The 14,144-nt window shown below is 37.4% G+C and overlaps 1 protein-coding gene and 2 long non-coding RNA genes across 3 annotated transcripts; 1 reads left to right on the top strand and 2 right to left on the bottom strand.

The window, feature by feature from the left end:
* The first annotated feature begins 491 nt into the window (after positions 1-491).
* Positions 492-1,242, top strand: LOC311098069 (claudin-like protein ZF-A89). The gene has a single exon (XM_084138136.1). The coding sequence runs from the start codon at positions 504-506 to the stop codon at positions 1,128-1,130; it is 627 nt and encodes a 208-aa protein (XP_083994262.1). The 5' UTR covers positions 492-503; the 3' UTR covers positions 1,131-1,242.
* A 4,686-nt stretch (positions 1,243-5,928) lies between these two features.
* Positions 5,929-7,138, bottom strand: LOC311096742. Its single transcript, XR_014609081.1, has 2 exons — positions 7,010-7,138; positions 5,929-6,225 (listed from the first exon to the last, which is right to left on the bottom strand). It is a non-coding gene; the product is annotated as an uncharacterized lncRNA (long non-coding RNA).
* A 2,116-nt stretch (positions 7,139-9,254) lies between these two features.
* LOC311098164 lies at positions 9,255-13,285 on the bottom strand. The gene is made up of 3 exons (XR_014609396.1): positions 12,949-13,285; positions 12,600-12,706; positions 9,255-10,320 (listed from the first exon to the last, which is right to left on the bottom strand). It is a non-coding gene; the product is annotated as an uncharacterized lncRNA (long non-coding RNA).
* Between the last annotated feature and the right edge of the window lie 859 nt (positions 13,286-14,144).

The following is a 14,144-nucleotide window of genomic DNA, read 5'->3' as shown; positions in this document are numbered from 1 at the left end:
AACTCGAACAAAGTTAAACGTGGCTATTTTTTAAACAATAAACAAATAATGTTCTGTAAATATCCATGAGGAGACTAAATTGCAATAGGCTAGGCTACTATTCAAGTGCCTTTATCACAACAGAGCATCGGCAAGCGCGTGACGTTGTCATAGCCTACATTTCCCTCGATCACACAGTCAAAACAGTGCGTGGTCCAGAGTGCTTTTACATGTAGCCTATGACTTAAATTATGAAGTGCGTTAGGAAAATGCCTTCTGTAGGACCGAGTTAGTAATTTTTCAATGGCTTTTAAAGATGTCCCACCCACAAGTTACGCATGTTCACCGTCCTTGTTAGTTCTGATGAGCCTTGTGTCTGAAAGCAATTAGGAGGAAAGAGCTTGGAAATCCTCACCAGCTGAATCAAATCACATTTTTTAGAAACCGCGCCTCTAAAAGCCACTATAAATAATTGTATCGTTCATTCGTGTGATAGACTCTGATACTTTACACACAAGAACGTAATGGCATCTGCTGGGCTTCAGATTTTGGCCACTGCCCTCGCGGTTATTGGCTGGTTGGGAGAAATCGTTATCTGTGCGCTCCCCATGTGGAAGGTGACTGCGTTTATTGGCAACAACATCGTGACCGCACAGACCTTCTGGGAAGGCCTTTGGATGAACTGCGTGCAGCAGAGCACGGGTCAGATGCAGTGCAAGGTCTACGACTCCATGCTGGCGCTACCGCAAGATCTCCAGGCTGCTCGAGCTCTGGTTGTCATCTCCATCCTCGTGACCTTCCTGGGAATTCTTCTGGCCGTCGCTGGAGGCAAGTGCACCAACTGCATTGAAGACCGGGACGCAAAGGCCAAAGTTGGGATCGCGGCCGGGGTGTTCTTCCTGGTTGGTGGTGTTCTCTGCCTGATCCCGGTCTGCTGGTGCGCGAACACCGTCATCCGAGACTTCTACAACCCCATTCTGTCTGAGGCCCAGAAGCGGGAGCTGGGAGCGTCGCTGTTCATCGGATGGGGCGCGTCTGGTCTGCTGTTCATCGGGGGCGCGCTTCTCTGTTGCCAGTGCCCAAAGAGTGAGGGTCGTGGTTATTCCGTCAAGTACTCAGCTCCGAGGTCTGCTCCAGGGGCCTACGTGTGAAACTCAGACTTTCTGGACTAATGACTCTCCTGTTTGTCAAGGAAGAGAGATGAACTTTTACTTTCTGGTCTTGCATGTTTATTTTTTTACTCAATAAATTTAAATTTTTTACACCGTCTAAATGACTTCACTTGTACAGCGCGACCTTTGCGCATGCTCAGTTGAGCTCGCTCAGGGTCGCTAGCCTCATTGTTTATAATCGCGTTCTTGCAAACTATTCTAAATCAATCTTTTAGGCAAAGATTTAATCTTTGTTCCCAATTAAAGACTGAGAATATTCAGAAGTGTAATGGTGATGTTGAAATCATGCAATTTGAGTGGTTCATTTTAGCTTATTTCTGCCGACTGTATTCAGTCTCAATTCAAAACATTTTTACGTTTGAGACGTTTATCAAAGTGAGGAATCAAACTTTAGTTGGTCACAGCCCTTCTATGGAAAGGTGGCAAGTGTGGTGTTGGCATATTGCGCTGATTAGGCTACATCTTTTGTGGCAAGACGTAGGTTGCTGGCTTTCAAAAGCTATAGTTTCAGTGTGAACATAGTTGGCTTTTTACTTCTGCCAGTTGCATTTAGGCTTTAAAATTCATGAAAGTTGTTAATTTGTGAAGATTATCGTGATGAACAAAACGTGTAAGAATCATAAACGTTTGTTGGTCACAGAGCTTATTTTCTGCGATAATCCAAAAGTCAGTGGAAAAAATCTTCTGGGTTTTTGTCGAAAGATCCAGATGCTAGCTTCCGGGTTGGTCTACAAAAACATTTCATCATTGCAGCGCTGATTGTGGTCTGCTCATAAACCCACTGTAAAAAAATTATATGATCAATAAGTTATGTTAGTTTTACAAGATTCAAATGATTTAACATGTTTAACTTAACATTCAAGTTAATTGTACTTAATTTATGGCAGCAACTTTTTTTCACTTTAGAAAACTTAGAAAGTATAAGAGTTGTATATGTTACCGGCAAAGTGTGAAATCCCTTGGAGCTTTTTTTCGTTTTTGTAATTTTTTTTTGTAATTTTTTTAAGCATAGGGATAGTTCACCCAAAAATGAAAATTAGCCCTTGCTTTACTCACCCTTAAGTCATCAGGTGTATATGACATTCTTCTTTCAGACGAATACAATCAGAGTTATATTAAAACATTTCCTGGCTCTTAAGCTTTATAATGGCAGTGAATGGCTGTATATTTCATATTCATATTTCACAGGTCCATAAAGTGCATCCATCCATGATCAAAGTGCTCCACACAGCTCTGGAGGGTTAATCAAGGGCAGTGGCGGAGCCAGAGGGGGTCCGGGGTCACCAGGGACACCCCTGACATGTGATTGGCCACCCTGGGTGCCACCCCAAAATTTTATTTGCTACTGGCAGTTGCTGATGCTGATTTTAAAAAAAAATCAGCAGTGCGGCGGTGCGCAGTTTTCAAACGGACGAGCAGAGGACGAGAGATGGTTGCAAGATAGGCTACCGAACTTCACCGAATAAGAAAACATCATATTTGAAGTAAGTTTTTAAGGTTTAGCATCAGGGTGGTTTGCTCTGAATAGCCTACATCAGACATGTGGAATTCTTTTACTTGCTCCATTATCATGTCCATTGCCATTTTAATTCCAGTTGTCACATGAAACCGAGTTTCATTGACCAAGTCTGAATTATTGCTGTTGTTTCAGTGCATTGTGTGACACCTGAAACTGTTCTTGCAGTTCAGCCTTCACAGTCTGCTGTGTCATATGAGCATTAGAGATTAATCAGAGTTTTTATCACTCGTAGCGGCATAAGTTCCAATGGGTCGATGGTCATGGCTTTACTTCAAGTTGCTCTCATTACAGCCAGATCTGTGGGCAGAAATGATTTCACCTGTTTCGGTGTTGCCTGCTTAGCATTTGCTGTTTTATGGTGTCGTTCACACATTTAGTTAGTGCAGATCTCTTGTGACCTGCAAAAGGCTGTGGTACTTCTGTCTGATGTTTAGCATTTCATACCCTCCTTTTAAACTTACTTCTCTGATCAGATTCAATTTTAGTTGGTGCACCCCAGTCAAGGATGATTTGGTTTGCCATTACCTGTGCCACACTTCTAGCCATGTTTTTTAAAGGCAAAAAATAAAAGCACACCCCCTTTTGGCACTGGGTAGCAAACCAATGAAATTGAATTTTAAGGATTAATGTCACACCTCTCCAATTAATGCCCTGCTTATAATGTAGCCTATATTATAATTTGAGTTGTAAAACAATTATATTAGATTTAAGAATATAAATTAAATAATATTGTTTCTGGTCTCTGAAGAGTCTCTGGAACAACTTATTTGTCAAAGTGTTCGTTTTGCAAAAGATGATTTATTTTAGATTTGGCCCTGTAGTCGCAGCTGTACTGGCCAGTGCATTGTATGTACAACAAAGGTCAAGCTGAAAGCCAATGAGGGACTCTGGTCGCTTTAAACGCATGGTCAAATCTCTGCTCGTTCTCATGTCAATACATTTGAATATGAAAAGGGTTTTTTTTGGCTCAGGGCTGATGAGATGCACATACGCTCTTTTTTTAATTTTTTTATTAGATTTCAAATGCCATTTCGTTTCATCTAGTCTTTTTAAAGATTATATGAAGGCAAAGTGGCCATTTTAACGTTTGATTATTCTATTTACTCTTTACTTTATATTTTCCCCGTTTTTAGATTAGGAAACTGTCGCTCAGAGGTCCTCACGCCATTCTGTTTAAACGTGGGTCTCACGGTTACAATCCTGTCAGTTTCGGTCACTAAACCGAGGTCATTGGCTATATAACTGAGATTTGCCGTATTCACACGTAATCAAAGATACTTTAATAGCCCCCATGGAATTGCATCTACCTGAATTTAATTTAAATTTAATCGTTTTACTTCAGAAGATGTTTTGGCCACCATTAAAGACGTTAGTCGACCGACTTTACTGCGAAAGTTACTGCGTTCTCTGAAGAGTCTCTGGAACTTTGAATATGAAAAGGTTTTTGTTTCAGGATTGATGAGATGCACGTTCACTGTTTCTCTTTTTAGATTTCAAATGTCTTGTGAATCACATTGTAGCCACGTGGCAATTCTATGCTCCTGTACATGGTTTTACTGCAGCTATATCGAAAATAGCAGAGTTTTCCACCAAGCAGACAAACAAATTCAACATAGACACACGTGACAATTAATTCAGTTTACACAAGATACGTGGCATAGAATGCATAGCATCTACAACCTTTAAACCTACGTGTTTCATACAACACTTACAGTAAAGCAATCGTGTGTTTTAAAGAATAAACTTAACTAGCCTATGTGCACATGTAAAAAAAAAAAAAAAAAAAAAAACAGTTGTATTGATAATAATTAGAAATGTTTCTTGAGCTGCAAATCATCATATTACATTATTTCTAGGAGTTTGGGAACCACTGACCTACGTTATTTTATTTAGTAATTATTTTTGTTATTTTATTAGCTTTTGCATGCAATACAATAGTAATATACATTGATGAGCCAAAATATTATGACTAGTCACAGTTGAAGTGAATATTGTTGATCATTTCCTAACAAGGCACATATTTAGGAATGGGTAGATTAGATGGTAAGCAAACAATCATATTCAATGTATTGAATGCAGGAGAAATGGGCAGGAATAATATCTGAGCAACTTTGACAACGGCCAAATTGTTAGCAAGGCGACTGAGTCAGAGTATCTCTGAAACGGCAAGGTTTGTGTGTTGCTCCTGTTCAACAGTGTTGTTAATTGATTTATTGTGAAATGAATAAATTATGGAAAAAGTATATTTCATGGTTGCTCTTCTGATATAAAAGTTAAAAATCCTTAATTTAATTTTTGCTTGCCAAAAAATGAACAGAAAACTAAAGAGTCTTTCTCAATCAGTATCAAGGTAATGAGTCAGTAACCCTGATATACTCTCAGAAAGACTGCTGAAATGTATTGATATTTTGCTTTAGCATTTGGCAAGCCAAAATTAAACAAAAGGTTAGAGCTTTAGGATATCATTGGCTATCTTTTCCATATGGTTCAACTATTTATTTTCACTCCGGTTCTCAACTCCGTTCCTTGGGACCCACTGCTGTGCACATTTAGTATGTCTCCTTTATCTGATGCACTCAGTTCAGTTCATGTTCTTTCCTAATGAGCTGATGATCTGAATTATGTGTGTTAAATAAAGAAGACATACAAAATGTGAAGAATGGTGGGTCCCCAGGCCCAGAGTTGAGAACCAATGGTGCATAGTGTATAAATGCACATTTAAAATCATCCCAGAGCTTAAAAATCGCAAAAGAATTACACATCAGAAGATTTTCAACATCAAACCACAAAAAGCATCAGTGAAAAGTCACTTGACAGCATACCTCAGTAATGCACTTCAGATATACGCATAAGGTTGTCCATAAGTTTTGTTTTTACTTTTGAACATCATATCGTAATTTTATGCTTACCTTCAGAATCATACAGCAGATAACACTGATGAGCAGTGGTAGCATGACAGCACACACAATGGGGATGATCTTCACAATAGGAAGAGCATCTTCTGGGCAGTCTTTTTCTTTTTTTTCAATGACAGAATAAATAAATAAAAATCAGGGCCAGAGAATTATAGAATTATACTTTTTATACTCTATGCATTTTTCCATTCAATATCAATCAGAAAGTGATTATACTTCTAAATCTCTCTATCAAAATGTTCCCATTCACACCATTTACATACTAAACACATGCGGTACATTCATATAATAAACTCATCATGTTTTAGAATACAATTATTTACATGCAATAAAATACACTTACCTATCCATAACCAAGTGAACTTGCCAACGGTATTTTTTTCTTCCAAATTAAATTCACACCAGTAAAGCCCAATGTCTTCGGCAGTTACATGTAAGAGGGTGACACTAAGGTTGGGAAGTGCTCCACTTACACTGACTTTGGATTCGTTCACTGTTTTGAAGGTAAGATCGTTTTCTTTGTAAAAGTAGAAGAGTGTCTGCTGTTTACTTGCTCCTTGTTTGTACATGTACACTCCATCTTGAGGACTTTTATCAGTAGCGCACTCGATGGTGACATCATGCCCAGAAGATTTGATTACTGTTTGAAGAAAAGCAACTATTAAGACTTTTATTTCTGCAAACACTTAAATACACTAATTAATTTGCAAAGCTATCTTTTGTGTGCTTGATATTTTCTTAAAGGGTATCTCTCGCCAAAATTTAACCTAGGTTCTTTTTGTTAATCTACCCAAGTCAAACTTTCGTGTAAAAGCATAATTAGAATGGAAACGCCACTTTTAAGATTGACCGTATTTTCGTTTTAGGTCAAAATGCCTTCTGAATGGGAGTGCATGGGACACTTCTATGATAGAATCAAAATCGCTATTTTTAAAACACTAAGGAGGCTCGACACAACATAAAACTGTGCTCGAAGTATCACCAGGGGCTCTACACATTGACTACATTGTTTGTGTACACAAAGTTTACTATAATTGTCACCACCTTTCACCCCACTAGCGACGGCCCTGATTCTAATTATGCTTTTACACGAAAGTTTGACTCGGGTAGATTAACAAAAAGAACCTAGGTTAAATTTTGGCGAGAGTTACCCTTTAACTTTTCTACACAATGTATTCTACTGCAGGGTCTGCCATAGTAATATAATCCAAAGTAAAAAAATAACAAATTGTAACACTATACAATAATGTTTAATTTGTTAATGTTAGTTAATGTATTAACTAACATAAACTAACCATGAGCAATTTATTTGTTACTGTATTTTTTAATATTTGTTAATGTTATGCAGGTGTTCAATGTTTGTTCATGTTACTTCACAGTGCATTAACTAATGTTAACAAATACAAAAAAATGTATATACTTACACATATTCATACCTTGCACCACTGTGGCTGCCCATGACATGCTTCTTATACAAATACTGATCAATAGAAAACTGTATCTCACGACGTACAACATCTTCGCAGCTCTTTGTGACAATGACTATAGTTTCTGTTCAACAAAAACAGGTGGAAGTGGTCACGCACAGTTTATCAGATTTTATTTTATTTTTTTGTAAAGGAAGCTGAGGGAAAGCTTCTGCATAGTAAATATAGTGTCATCCTAGATCCTGAAAAAATATATATTATATATAATAATAAATATTCTCAAATTGCCTAAACCTAAACAAGTCAATATTGATGACATATTGTATAAGCTATTTTGGCAGAATACTGGTAAAAATGCTGTAAACTTGTAAAGCATAGCTCTCCACAGAAATGTTGGAGATTGTGCGAATGGGTGAAATGAAGTGAACCTAGTGCACATTGCTTTGCAGAAATGCAAATGCAATGCTTTAAACTCAATGCACATACAGAGATGGAGTTTGTGAGAAGCAACATTGCATTGCCCTTCATTGTCTTCATCTTCCTTTGAGAACCTAAACGTTACAACACCACTAATATAGTCCACTGGAAGGAGTAAAAGAAAACGAGTCAGCGAATTTGGACACTGAGTGCGGCAGAAGGACTTCTGCTTTTGCATAGTTTGTGCTTGCTGTTTTATAATCATTTGCAATTTAGCAAACTAGCAGATCCATCAGGAATGAAAAGATTGATCCTGAACTCTGTAATTGAAAATAGTTTGTGAAAACCTTAAATAAACAATTTAATAATCAATTAAGAAGGAATTTATACCTGTATTGTAAGCCTGCACTCGATCGGCCCATCCGACCAACGGGGAACGTCTCTACGTGTTACTGTCTTTTCTCGTGGCAAAGTATTTTTGATTAAATGCAATACTTAAAATGCAATTTTTTCATTTGTATTTTCTTGTTATTTCATATGACTCCATAAATGAAAAGGTTGTAAAGGTCCCATTGCATGAACATTTCACTTTATGAGTTTTTTTAACCTTAATATGAGTTTCCCTAGCCTGCCTATGGTCCCCCAGTGGCTAGACGTTTTGATGGGTGTAAACCAAGCCCTGGGTATTTTTGAGAAAATGAAAGCTCACACGGGTGAATCTAGAAATCTTCCCCTTATGTCGTCATAAGGGGAAAGGTTACCTCCCCTTTCTCTTCTTTGCCCGCAAAAAGAATTTGGCCCCCCATGAGAAAATGAGCTGTGCGAGCTTGATATTGTTTTTTCCTTGAGAGACATCATGGCTTGCAAACGAGCGAAGCATGGCAGTTGCTCAGTGTTTGGATGTACAAATGAACACAGAAGTATTTTTTTAGTTCCTTCATCCGAGCCTCTGAAGAACCAGTGGGTTATATGAATTTCTGATGTGTAATTATTCACGTTCAGACAGATAATCTTTCTCTCAAAGTCGTTCAATACTGTGTTTATGCATCAGTAAATCAAGCCAGTGACTAAACAATCAACTTCACGTCGTTTCTCTTAGTAGGATGAAAATAATCTTACTTAAACTGTGATTAATATATATACAGAAAGCGATCAAAGAACAATCCCTTTCCAATCGCCCAAGCTGTCAATCACACAGCGCGAGTTTATCTGGACACTTGCCAAAACTCATTATGAAATCAATGACGCTGTTACACTGAACAACAAAGCTCTTACTGTACTTACCTCATGTTTGCATTGGTGAAATCATTAGTGAGAGTGCAGAAACTGCGTTGCAATGATAAGATCTTCATTCACGCGATCAACAGGCTGTCATCTGTTCAATGCTCATCACTGCAACCTTTTATGTGATGGGAATAGATCTAAATACTTAAAAAACTTCTCACGATTCGTTAATCTCGATAGCTGTAATAGTAAAAACGTATAATAGCTGTAATAGTAAAAGTTTTCGAGAGAGTTCCACATGTAATGCTAGATATTTCATATGCAAGCATGTCAGCATCACAGCATTGGGCGTTTACACTGAAGTCTCACAGCAGACGCCCCTTCAAACAGAGCGTTCAAATCAGAGGCTAAAATCAGGCTAGGAAATATGCCTTTTATTTCTAAATTATAACAACTAGAAAACATACTAACATTATAAGGGCACCCCAGGAAACATTCTAAAATAATAAAATAATCCATGCAATGGGACCTTTAATGATATCCGTGCATCATTAAAAGTGAGCATTTTAACTCTTTAATGAAAATAATGTCAAAGTCAGTTAGAATAGTCAAATGTAACAATTTATTATGTCAGGTAAATGTATCATGCCAATTTCATAATCAGTCCAAGGATAATCAATAAAATAACATCAAATGCTCTGGAATAAAGAGAAGAGATGCAAACCCGACATTAGGAAATACATGATGCTGAGTCCCGGCGGCTCTCAGCATTCACAGGCTGATCTGAGGTACAGAATCGCCCCGAGCCCTTTGCTACATTATATAGACATTATATAGACAAAACCTCTTTCACATGGAAACATCTGCTAACAATGGGAATTTACATTCAGAGTTGACACCTTTTGGGGATAGGAGATCATTTGTCTAGAGACCGTCTTCCTTTGTGTGGCAGTTATCTCTAAACTCTTAAAAACCTTATTACCTTTTGTTTTATTTATTTGGGAATGAGACACATGTACCAGTCGCACTGAGACATTTCAAATTATACTAAACGTGTAATACTCAATGATAATTATTCACATTAAAACATATAGATTCTTGTGTGAGTTTTGGTGATCTCAGCTTGAGGGAGAAGGAGTGGGGTCTCAAGTGTTTCTCAAGGTCAGGTAGGGTGGTCCCATTTTAAATATCTAATTCTTCACTACCACTGTGATGATGTTAAATGGTTGTGGAATTTAAATATTCTTGGTCTGAATTACTCAAAGGAAATGCAGCAAGAGGTCGGTGTAATCTAAATAATCAAATGTGACTTGGAACTTGCTTAGTCATACAAGAATGGAGATTGTTCATTCCCTGCAACAATTTGGTGTGTGTGTGTTGTGCTGGCTAAATTGCATTCGATGACCAGATTAAATTGTAAATTTTGTAATTGATTGAAGCGCTCACACTAGTTGTACTAATTTAAAATTTAGTTCCAGTTCTATACTGGGAGGCCATATTTATGCAGTGATGTACTACTGTGAGGTGTGAACGGCCTTTTGAAGTGTCTTTTCACCCATCTCCCGAGTCTCAGGTTATGTTCTAACAATTCCGCTGTCCTGGCTTTGATCCAGGTGGGGTCCGGCCCGTCCTGGCATCCATCCTCCAAGGAATTTGCAGAAGTAAACCTGAGACAGAAACAAATGCAGAGAGAACCACAGTTACTTCTGATATTTTCAACAACTTCAAATTCAGACATGTGGAATTCTTTTACTTGCTCCATTATCATGTCCATTGCCATTTTAATTCCAGTTGTCACATGAAACCGAGTTTCATTGACCAAGTCTGAATTATTGCTGTTGTTTCAGTGCATTGTGTGACACCTGAAGCTGCTCTTGCAGTTCAGCCTTCACAGTCTGCTGTGTCATATGAGCATTAGAGATTAATCAGAGTTTTTATCACTCGTAGCGGCATGAGTTCCAATGGGTCGATGGTCATGGCTTTACTTCAAGTTGCTCTCATTACAGCCAGATCTGTGGGCAGAAATGATTTCACCTGTTTCGGTGTTGCCTGCTTAGCATTTGCTGTTTTATGGTGTCGTTCACACATTTAGTTAGTGCAGATCTCTTGTGACCTGCAAAAGGCTGTGGTACTTCTGTCTGATGTTTAGCATTTCATACCCTCCTTGTAAACTTACTTCTCTGATCAGATTCAATTTTAGTTGGTGCACCCCAGTCAAGGATGATTTGGTTTGCCATTACCTGTGCCACACTTCTAGCCATGTTTTTTAAAGGCAAAAAATAAAAGCACACCCCCTTTTGGCACTGGGTAGCAAACCAATGAAATTGAATTTTAAGGATTAATGTCACACCTCTCCAATTAATGCCCTGCTTATAATGTATATTATAATTTGAGTTGTAAAACAATTATATTAGATTTAAGAATATAAATTAAATAATATTGTTTCTGGTCTCTGAAGAGTCTCTGGAACAACTTATTTGTCAAAGTGTTCGTTTTGCAAAAGATGATTTATTTTAGATTTGGCCCTGTAGTCGCAGCTGTACTGGCCAGTGCATTGTATGTACAACAAAGGTCAAGCTGAAAGCCAATGAGGGACTCTGGTCGCTTTAAACGCATGGTCAAATCTCTGCTCGTTCTCATGTCAATACATTTGAATATGAAAAGGGTTTTTTTTGGCTCAGGGCTGATGAGATGCACATACGCTCTTTTTTAAATTTTTTTATTAGATTTCGAATGCCATTTCGTTTCATCTAGTCTTTTTAAAGATTATATGAAGGCAAAGTGGCCATTTTAACGTTTGATTATTCTATTTACTCTTTACTTTATATTTTCCCCGTTTTTAGATTAGGAAACTATGTCGCTCAGAGGTCCTCACGCCATTCTGTTTAAACGTGGGTCTCACGGTCACAATCCTGTCAGTTTCGGTCACTAAACAGAGGTCATTGGCTATATAACTGAGATTTGCCGTATTCACACGTACACAATCAAAGATACTTTAATAGCCCCCATGGAATTGTATCTACCTGAATTTAATTTGAATTTAATCGTTTTACTTCAGAAGAGGTTTTGGCCACCATTAAAGACGTTAGTCGACCAACTTTACTTCTCTTATAATAGCTTTGGATTGGCCAAGCCAGTGGTGTCCCACGTACACTTATCTGAAGTAACACTAAATTAAAATAGAGGTAAAACAGACGCACCCAGATTTAGGTTGGTCAAGCAGCATTTTGCTCTTCTAAACGGAAATAACTCATCTTTGCAAACCAAGTACACTTGAATACGTGCCGAATATTAGTCGTCACTAATCTGACGCAAAAATTGAGGTAACATACGTATCCGTTTCTACTTGAGAAAATAATTGCAGAGTAATCCAGAATGAATTCAAACGTAACAATTTATAAATTTACTCTCAGAAAGACTGCTGAAATGTATTGATATTTTGCTTTAGCATTTGGCAAGCCAAAATTAAACAAAAGGTTAGAGCTTTAGGATATCATTGGCTATCTTTTCCATATGGTTCAAATATTTATTTTCACTCCGGTTCTCAACTCCGTTCCTTGGGACCCACTGCTGTGCACATTTAGTTTATCTTTAGTTCCTTTATCTGATGCACTCAGTTCAGTTCATGTTCTTTCCTAATGAGCTGATGATCTGAATTATGTGTGTTAAATAAAGAAGACATACAAAATGTGAAGAATGGTGGGTCCCCAGGCCCAGAGTTGAGAACCAATGGTGCATAGTGTATAAATGCACATTTAAAATCATCCCAGAGCTTAAAAATCGCAAAAGAATTACACATCAGAAGATTTTCAACATCAAACCACAAAAAGCATCAGTGAAAAGTCACTTGACAGCATACCTCAGTAATGCACTTCAGATATACGCATAAGGTTGTCCATAAGTTTTGTTTTTACTTTTGAACAACATATCGTAATTTTATGCTTACCTTCAGAATCATACAGCAGATAACACTGATGAGCAGTGATAGCATGACAGCACACACAATGGGGATGATCTTCACAATAGGAAGAGCATCTTCTGGGCAGTCTTTTTCTTTTTTTTCAATGACAGAATAAATAAATAAAAATCAGGGCCAGAGAATTATAGAATTATACTTTTTATACTCTATGCATTTTTCCATTCAATATCAATCAGAAAGTGATTATACTTCTAAATCTCTCTATCAAAATGTTCCCATTCACACCATTTACATACTAAACACATGTGGTACATTCATATAATAAACTCATCATGTTTTAGAATACAATTATTTACATGCAATAAAATACACTTACCTATCCATAACCAAGTGAACTTGCCAACGGTATTTTTTTCTTCCAAATTAAATTCACACCAGTAAAGCCCAATGTCTTCGGCAGTTACATGTAAGAGGGTGACACTAAGGTTGGGAAGTGCTCCACTTACACGGACTTTGGATTCGTTCGCTGTTTTGAAGGTAAGATTGTTTTCTTTGTAAAAGTAGAAGAGTGTCTGCTGTTTACTTGCTCCTTGTTTGTACATGTACACTCCATCTTGAGGACTTTTATCAGTAGCGCACTCGATGGTGACATCATGCCCAGAAGATTTGATTACTGTTTGAAGAAAAGCAACTATTAAGACTTTTAGACTTAATGCTTTTTTTTCTGCAAACACTTAAATACATTAATTAATTTGCAAAGCTATCTTGTGTGTGCTTGATATTTTCTTAAAGGGTAACTCTCCAAAATTGAACCTAGGCTCTTTTTGTTAATCTAACTGAGTCAAACTTTCGTGTAAAAGCATAATTAGAATGGAAACGCCACTTTAAAGATTGACCGTATTTTCGTTTTAGGTCAAAATGCCTTTTGAATGGGAGTGCATGGGACACTTCTATGATAGAATCAAAATCGCTATTTTTAAAACACTAAGGAGGCTCGACACAACATAAAACTGTGCTCGAAGTATCACCAGGGGCTCTACACATTGAACTTGAGCATTGACTACATTGTTTGTGTACACAAAGTTTACTATAACTGTCACCACCTTTCACCCCACTATTAATAATGTTTAATTTGTTAACATTAGTTAATCCTAGATCCTGAAAAAATGTATATTATATATAATAATAAATATTCTCAAATTGCCTAAACCTAAACAAGTCAATATTGATGACATATTGTATAAGCTATTTTGGCAGAATACTGGTAAAAATGCTGTAAACTTGTAAAGCATAGCTCTCCACAGAAATGTTGGAGATTGTGCGAATGGGTGAAATGAAGTTAACTTAGTGTACATTGCTTTGCAGAAATGCAAACGCAATGCTTTAAACTCAATGCACATACAGCGTTGGAGTTTGTGAGAAGCAACATTTACTGTGAACCGAAGAGCTCTGATGCTGATGCTGCACACCTGAAACACAGTGCCGCTCTTCACTCTGATAATCACACTACTAACCTATACTGCGATTTCAGTTTATTTAAATTAATTGTGCAGTCAGTTTTTTTTTTCTTTT

The sequence above is a fragment of the Abramis brama genome, assembly GCF_963993115.1.
Source record: "Abramis brama genome assembly, chromosome: 15".
NCBI lineage: Eukaryota > Metazoa > Chordata > Actinopteri > Cypriniformes > Leuciscidae > Abramis > Abramis brama.
The sequence above is the reverse complement of the archived record's forward strand: the minus strand, read 5'-3'. Positions and strand labels throughout refer to the sequence as shown.

What these genes read in the sequence shown, in the direction of transcription:
- LOC311098069 (XM_084138136.1), top strand. Translation starts at nt 504, where the DNA reads ATGGCATCTGCTGGGCTTCAGATTTTGGCCACTGCCCTCGCGGTTATT.